The sequence below is a fragment of the Myotis brandtii genome, unplaced genomic scaffold (assembly GCF_000412655.1).
Source record: "Myotis brandtii unplaced genomic scaffold, ASM41265v1 scaffold875, whole genome shotgun sequence".
Classification (NCBI taxonomy): domain Eukaryota; kingdom Metazoa; phylum Chordata; class Mammalia; order Chiroptera; family Vespertilionidae; genus Myotis; species Myotis brandtii.
Window position 1 is genome coordinate 21,629 of NW_005371575.1, and position 8,510 is coordinate 30,138.

General features: G+C 51.8%; 1 protein-coding gene across 1 annotated transcript; it reads left to right on the plus strand.

The window, feature by feature from the left end:
- The first annotated feature begins 2,876 nt into the window (after window positions 1-2,876).
- On the plus strand, window positions 2,877-8,257 carry CD300E (CD300e molecule). Its single transcript, XM_005884910.1, has 4 exons — window positions 2,877-2,916; window positions 5,403-5,750; window positions 6,883-6,982; window positions 7,984-8,257. The coding sequence occupies exons 1-4, from the start codon at window positions 2,877-2,879 to the stop codon at window positions 8,255-8,257; spliced, it is 762 nt and encodes a 253-aa protein (XP_005884972.1).
- The last annotated feature ends 253 nt before the right edge of the window (window positions 8,258-8,510 follow it).

An 8,510-nucleotide genomic window follows, 5' to 3' on the forward strand; every position in this document is an offset into this window, starting at 1 on the left:
CCTCTAAACAAGCTGCAGCTGGCTCAGCGCGCCCCAAGCCTATCAGTAAAAGGCCCAAGACCCAGCACTAGCAGGAGCCTGCCTTGTTTCCCAGCTGGGCCTCATCTGGGCACCTCCAAGCCCAATACAAATAGCGCCTGCAGGGCGGCCCCAGGCAGTGGCTGACTGCACCTCCCTGGAGGCCCTAGAGCCAGTGCACCCCGAGGACAGCTTCAGACCATAGCAGGTTACAACTCTACACGTCCTTGAGCGACACACTCAAGGGGCAGACTCAGTGAGCACCAAAGCCCCACTGAAGCAGGTCCTGCTCCACAGGGGTGTTTCCTACACACAAGGAATCTAATGAACAAAATGAGCTGGTGAATAAAACAGAATCAGAGGCATGGAAGCAAGGTACAGACGGATGAATCTCAGAGGGAAGTGGGCAGGGGTGTGGGAAGAGATTAACCAATGATCTTACCTATGGACACAGACAGTAGGGTGGTGAAGGCCTGGGGCGGGTTGGGAACCGGGTGGAAGGGAGCAATGGGAGGGGGGAGAGGGGGGACATCTGTAATACTCTCAACAATAAAGATAAAAAAATAAAGTTTACATGTTAAAGTTTAACCAGTTTTTTCCACTATCATTGCCTGTATACCGCATCTTCCTCAAATGTAAATTCGTTGGGTTGATTTCTCGGTTGGGTGGAGTACTATGAGTCATTTTTGTTATAATTGTTAATTCTCACTGGAGGATGTTTTTCCCCCAATGATTTTTAGAGACAGTGGAAGCAGGGCAGGGGTGGGGGGGCGGGGGTGGGGAGAGATAGAGAGAAACATCTATGTGAGAGAGACATCGATTGGTTGCCTCCTGCATGCGCCCCGACCAGGTCTGGGGATTGAACCTGCAACCCATGTATGTACATACGTACGTGCCCTTGACTGGGAATTGAACCTGTGACTGTTTGGTGTGTGGACTGGTGCTCTAACCACTGAACACACTGGCCATGGCTATGAGTCATTTTTTAAGAAAAGACAGTATACATGGAGGGTGAACATTTGGAGTCGTTGCATTTTTAAAATGTCTCCTTTTCTCTATGGGATATAACATTCTTGGGCATTGATTCTTTTCTTTCAAAATGCCATAGGCATTACTCCATTGCATATATATGTCTACTTAATTGCATATAGTATATAAGATATACACGTATGCATTTAATTGTAAAATATATCATCCCTAGAGAAGACTGCATATAACACACATGTATAGTTTGCAGAACAATTTTGAAGCTGTGTTTATATAACCACCAATGAGGTCAAGAAATAGAATGCTGTCAGTACCCATGTGCTTTGTGGTTGGGTCTAGGGCTCAACCTATGTACCATCTTTCATCGGATAAGGCGAAAGAGGGAAGATAAGAAGTCGTGCCTTACAGCAAAAGTTAGAAATGGCAGATGAATGGGCAGAGAGTTCTAAAAGAGAGTGAAGTTTAAGGCCACAAATATTGATCTCTGGGGAAATAGAAGGAAAAGTAGAAGCCACTGACGGGGCTCATCACTGAATTATACTCTCAGGCACCTGTGTCCTAGAGAAAAATACACTTCCGATAGATATGCTGGACTGGAGGGGATGTATAACTGGCCGAGAGACCAGATGAGAAGCTATTTTTTATGTCCACGACTATTCCAAAGATATTTACATTTGCTGAGCAATTACTAGGTTCCAGGCTCTGTGCCAAGCACTTGACTTGTGTTCACTCATTTATTCCTATGAGATAAGAGCGATTACTATTATTCTATTTTATAGCTGAAGAAACTGAGGATGAGCACGATGTAGCAACATGGCCAAGGGCACATGGTGAGTAAAGGATGGAGATGGGATTTGAATCTGTGCTCAAATCTATGTTCTTAACCAACACCCTTATACCGAACTAGAGGCCCCGTGCACCAATTTGTGCACCAGTGGGGTCCCTTGGCCTGGCCTGTGGGGTTGGGCCGAAACTGGCTCTCCGACATCCCCCGAGTGGTCGGGGATTGTGAGAGGGTGCAGGCCAGGCCAAGGGACCCCACTGGTGCAGGATCAGGACCGGGGAGAGACCGGGAAGGTTGGCCAGCCGGGGAGGGACCTCGGGAGGGCTCCAGGGCGTGTCTGGCCCACCTCATTCAGTTCTGATCGGCTGGACCCCAACAGCAAGCTAACCTACAGGTCGGAGCGTCTGCCCCCTGGTGGGGAGTGTATGTCATAGCGAGCGGTTGAGTGACCTTAGCATATCATTAGCATATTATGCTTTGATTGGTGGAATAGCCGACTGGACACTTAGCATATTAAGCTTCCATTATATAGGATTAGGTTAATAGTGTACAGCCAGGAGGAGTGGCCCCTTGGGAAGAAGGAAAATTGGGTCTGGAGTCCAGGAAGGAGATTAGGTTTGAGGAAGAGGTATGAGGCCATCTGCTTGGAGGTGGTCTCTAAGTGGGGTGTTTTATGACGCAGAAATAGGCAGCCAGAGAGAAGGGGTAGCTGATTAGGTCAAGGAAGAGTCCCAGACAGAAAGAGAGAGTCAGGGGGACACAGGATCTCCTCTGTGGGAGGTTTTGCATAATTGGGATTGACTTTCATGAAGGCTCAGGGCCTTCATGAAACTGCCACTCAGTAGGGGGGAAAGTCAGCAGATTTCCCTTAGTCCATTCTCCAGCATGTCTCTTGCCCCTCCTCCCATTTTTCTAATTAAGGCTTCAAATTAGGAAGTAGCTTAGCGATTAAAAAGGAAGTAGATGACGCGGAAACACATAGGAAACTGGAAAGAGGAGAGGGCCGATGAGCCACGCTCTGCTGCAAATATCTGGATTCCAGCTGGGACTTGGATTTGCTGGGGACACCAGCCAGGGATATAGGACCATGTGGCTGCCTCCAGCTCTGCTCCTTCTCTGCCTCCCAGGTGAGTGGGGCTGGGGCTTGGGGAGCCTGCTATTACAGGGGGCAGGACAGAAGGTAGACGGTGTGCCGTGGGTTCAAGCCAGAGGCTAAGCAAAAGCAGAAATGGGAAGGACACCTGAATATTCTGCTATGCATTTAAACATTCGTCCACAGATCCCACGTACACTTATTGAGTACCAAGTGTGTGCCAGGACTGTTCCAGATGCTGTAATTAAGAACACTTTCTGCACTCAGGGGCTCATGGTTGAATAAGGAAGTCAAGTAATTCCGATACAACGTGGAGCTCGTTGTAGAAGAGACCCATAACTCTCCTGTTGGAAGGACACTAGTCTTTGCCAAGGCCTCACTGGACGTTGGTCTTGAAGAATGAGTGGAAAGGGGAATAGGTTACGTAAAGTGTGGTGCTAGAGCAGCGGTTCTCAACCTGTGGGTCGAGACCCCTTTGGGGGTCGAACGACCCTTTCACAGGGGTCGCCTAAGACCATCGGAAAACACATATATAATTACATATTGTTTTTGTGATTAATCACTATGCTTTAATTATGTTCAATTTGTAACAATGAAAATACATCCTGCATATCAGATATTTACATTACGATTCATAACAGTAGCAAAATTACAGTTATGAAGTAGCAACAAAAATAATTTTATGGTTGGGGGTCACCACAACATGAGGAACTGTATTAAAGGGTCGCGGCATTAGGAAGGTTGAGAACCACTGAAAGGTATTCGTGGAAGGTATAGGAATTGGCAGTGGTTCTGTTTTGTCGGAGTCCAGTTGAAAGGAGTTGGAAAGATTTGCTAGAAAGAATTAATGGGCGGGGGTCTAAAATGCCATTTTCAGCATTTACCTTAAATTTTTTTTCTAGAGTCAAGGTGTGATATAAGCAAGTAAATGAAATTGTCCACCCCAGGCTGGACTTTTAGAAGAGCAACTCTTAGAAAAGACATTGCATATGCCTGAGGGCACATTTTTTCCCCTCTGTGGGAAGTAAGTTTAGGATAAAAATGAGAGGGAAGTCTTCATGTTCATAGAATAATTTTAAGATTGGGTTTCCTTACGAAGCATAGAACCTGCCCAACACAATGAGAGACTCTTTTAGAAAACTGGGTGGGAAGGCAGAGATTTCAAAGAAGAAACCAGCTGGGTGACACTGACCTTGTGTAGTTTCCTAATAAGTGGAAGGAATGAGTAGACAGGCTGACCTTCGAGGTGTCTTAAGGCCCTCATAATCCAAGTCTTAGGAGCAGAACGACATTCCAAAGAGATGTATTTCCGTACACCTGGGAGGTGCTCGAAATGTCTTAAAAGATGATGGCGATGTTCATGGATAGACATTTTGTGAATCACCATCGGGGACGGGATGGGCACGCAGAGCAGTGTTGGCTGGGGCCAGCTTTCACGGGCTTACGAGAGTCGATGATCAGCGTGTTTTCCCAACTTCACGTTCAGTGACAGCATGTGGTTAGCCTGAAATCAGTCATAGTGAGAGTATTTACACCAGGGAAATTGGCAAATGCTTCAAATCAGGCCTTCTTCTCCTCTCCCTCGCAGAGAGCTGGTTATCAGCTTTGTCACTGCTTGTTTTAATCTACTTGCTTCAATGAGATAAAATTACCTAAATGCCCCAGCCTGGGTGCAGTGAACGGATGACGGAGAGCACGTCCCACCCCTTCGTGCGCAGCTGGCTGACCTCCGCACCCCCACGGGCTCACCTTTCCCTCCAGGGCCCTTTGCAGCTGAGACTCAGATGAAAACTTCACTTGGACAGACTTGCATGTCCAGTCTCCTTTTCCATCCCCGCTCCTGTCTTTCCAGGCCCTGGGAACTCTGATTTTGGGTGACCAGCTCACGCCCCAAACCTGTGTCAGGAAGCCTAATAGGGCCTCCTTGGGGACCCGCCCCTTCTCAGCGGTCAGGGGTCTGACAGACAGCGTGTTGATCCTCCCTAGAGAGTCCTGGAGAGCCAGAGATTTAGTTTTCCTCCCTTGAGGACACACGGAGAGCGGAGTAAACAGACGTGGACTCTTAAAGGACAGGTCCGAGTTGCAGGAAGCCCAGCATGCATAGCCCTCACTCCAAAGGGAAGTTTGAGTAATGACCAAATCTCCCCCCTGCTACCCCCCCCTCCCCAACCCGGCAGAGGCTGCAGGCTAAGCACAGAGCAGGACAGCCAGCTCTCTCTGCTCCCACCTCCAGCTGTGGGCCGACTCTGCCTGCCCCCAAGGGCCAGGGGCCCGTGTGGTTACTCCCTGTCTCTGGGCACCCAGAGCACAGGCTTCTCCTCCTCCCGTTGACTGCAGTCCCCAGACCCTCTGGCTTCGGTCTTAGCTCAGGTGTCCTTCCAGGTCGCCATTCCCGAGCCCAGAACCGTCCACACCTCCCTGGCCCCTTCCCCCGGGGCCTTCAGGCAGCTGCTGCTGCTGCTGCTGTTACTGGGGGCCAGCGGGATGGAGTCCTGGGATGATGTGGTTTGTGTTTTCCAGGCTGCTTGTCCCTGGTGGGCCCCAGATTTGTGACCGGCACCACGGGGGACTCCCTGACCGTACGGTGTCGGTATGAGCGGGATTACAAGGGGTATAATAAGTACTGGTGCCGAGGACAGTATGACACCGACTGTAACAAGATTGTGGAGACCCAGGGAACAGAGACAGAAGAGAGAAGTGGCCGTGTGTCCATCAGAGACAACGCTGACTCCCTCACCCTCACAGTGACCATGGAGAACCTCAATGCAGCCGACGCTGGATCCTACTGGTGTAAAATTCAGACAGTGTGGATCCTGGACTCGTGGTCACGTGACCCCTCGTTCCAGGTTCAGGTGTCGGTTTCCCCAGGTAAGAGCTCCCCTTGCTCCTCATGGGATATCAGACTAACTCTCTCGATTGTTTTCCTTCTTCACCTGCAAACTTCCGTGCAGCCTAACCCATTCTTCCCTCTTTCTCTTTTAGGTTGAGGGTAAAGTTTTCTCCCCCAGTTCAAGAGCAATGCTCCTGTGGCTGGCTTCTCACCCCATGGCTCCTTGCCTCCCATCCCCTTGGGCCAAATCCCCTCTTTGCTGATCCGTATCCTTTCTCTATCCATTATCCACACCCTCCCCGATCCTCAGCCTCTTCCTCATCACTGCTCTTCGCCTCGGCCTATCACCTGTGCATGTCAGCTGGTAATCCTGCGGCCTCCTCCACCGGCCACTGTTTCTCCTTTCCCTCCTTTCCGCTGGCCTGGAAGGTGGATGAGGTACGCTTCCTCCTTGATGCTCCAGCTGTGCCTGGTGGGGTCCCACCCAGAGTCCACACTTTCCATTAAAGCGAGTCAATTGGTCTGTTTAGGTGTCTCTGCCTCTCTGTGAGGGCAGGGATGGTGCCACATCCATTAACAAGTCCCCGACAGCAAGGACCTCAAAGGCTGTGGTTGGGTAAACCTGAGCCTGTGTTGGGTGCTCTGTGAAGGGCTGAGCCCCGGATGACTGCTTTTTAGGGGACATCAAGAGGCTCGGATAGAGTGGAGGTGGGGCTGTAAGTTATGCCAATAGTCTGAACACCCGAGGTCCTGGGGAGAAACTGGGTGACACCTACCCCCACCCCAGCTTTGGGTTAAAGTGGCTTTAGTTTCCATATAAATGGCGCTCTGAGCCCCTCCCACAGTCTCTATGAGGCTCTGAGCCATCTTCATCCAGAATCCTCCCTCCAAGGCTCCTCACCAGGCTGGGGAACCCCGAGAGATCCCTGGCCTCGCCCCAGGTAGAATCAGACTTGGGGTGGAAGGAACAACCTGGCACTTACTAGAGGTGACTCTTGGCTAGATCTAGAAAAGTTTCATTAGTCCCTGAGGGGCGCCACCCAGGATGTGGCCTGGGTTTGGCTTCAGGCTATTTCTTGAACCCCCCACCCCCACCCCCCCAAAATTCAAACAGCTGCGTGGTGCATGGCTGGGGAGACAACAATGCCTGATGTGTGATTTTACCTCCAGCACCTCGTGCGACCACAAGACGGACCACACATCCAGCCACACCTGCCACGTTCCCCACGGTGACCGCTGGGCAGAATTTCAGCACCAACCATTGCCCAGGGTAAGGGCCCAAGACCTGGAGGCCATGGAGGAGGAGGGTCAGCAGCCTATGGGAGCCTGTGGTGGGGGCTGAAAACACGCCATGTCTTTTTTTCCTCACATCCGTTGGATTTCCCTCCAACTCAGGTCCTGATGTCACATGGGAATTCTGAGTGGAAAATGTCACTGGTTCTGTGTATGCTGCCCCGTGGGGCAGTTTCGGGGACACAGGAGGAGGCTGGTTCAGGTGGCGGTGCAGCCCCTTCTCCCAGCCCCACCTTTCCCCTCCTCCTTCCCAACTCTGTGCTGGACCCCGAGTCCTGGTTCTGGTCCCTAACCTGGGCTCGCTCCTACGGCCTTTCTCTACTGGAGATCCTGCTCCTCCCACGAGCTGCTTGTGGGTTTGTGGGGAGACAGGCTGGCTCCAGGCTGGAGTTGGACCCATTAGCCTTCCAACAATACTAAAGTAGGGCTGGGATGCTGCTGCCTGCCTCTGGGGGGAAGGGACAAGCGTTTACAGTGTGCGTTTCAAGATGTCATTGGTAAAGGGGAAGCTGAGGGGCAAAGGGAGAGAGAGAGAGGGGGGGGGGGGGGGGGGATCATAAATACTGCCAGCATTGATGTATTGGTACTTACTTTTTTTTAAAAAAAAAAGGTTTTATTGATTTGGGAGGGGGAGGAGGGGGGGGGGGGAGGGGGGGGGGGGGAGAGAGAGAGAGAGAGAGAGAGGAAGCGGGGAGCATGCTCAGAAAGCAGGTGCAGCCTGGTTCCTCTTCTCTCTTTTCTCCACACCCTCTTCTCTCTTTTCTCCATCGTCCCTCTGGGAGAGTCCCAAGGGCAGGTCTGGACCAAGGGAGGAGAGGTGGCAGGGGCCCTAGAGAGGGGCCCGGGAGTGGGTCCCTTCTAAATTGGATTCTGAGTGATTTGGGCTTTAGAATCAGGGCACAGGGAGAAGCAGGGACAAAAGGGTCCCGGGGCCTCCCCCTGAGGGGCATTTCATTTGCATCACCATGTCCCTCACAGGGTTCCGCTCAGCACTGTCCACTTCCTGCTCCTGATCTTCCTGAAGCTGCCCCTGTTCCTGGGTGTGCTCGGTGCTGTCCTCTGGGTGAGCAGGTGTCAGAAGGGCCCCGGAGGCAGACAGAGTCGGCCTGACCAGGGGACTCCACCAAGCCGCCCACCAGCTCCGGGAAAGCCCTGTCCAGGAATACAGCCCTTCCGACTGGACCAGAGAGACCTGCGGGCTCTGCACTCCAGGGCAGGGAGGCAGCCGTGCCCGGACTCTGCAGGAACCTAAGCCTTTGGAGGGTATTGTTCCCGTGCCTCCAGGGAGGCTCCTGGATCTCAGAGGACACCCGCTCTGGTCCTCAAGTGGCAGAAAGATGAACATTCGGGCCCCTGTGTCGGTCCTCCTCTCTCCGTCCCAGATCCTCAAGTATTCTCTGGAGGTTGCATGCTCAGAAGCCTGGCTTTTTATTCTTCTCTGTGGCACAAAAGCTTAGCTCAGTATCCCCTGGGGCAATAACCACCTCCTCCCTGCAGACAGGAGG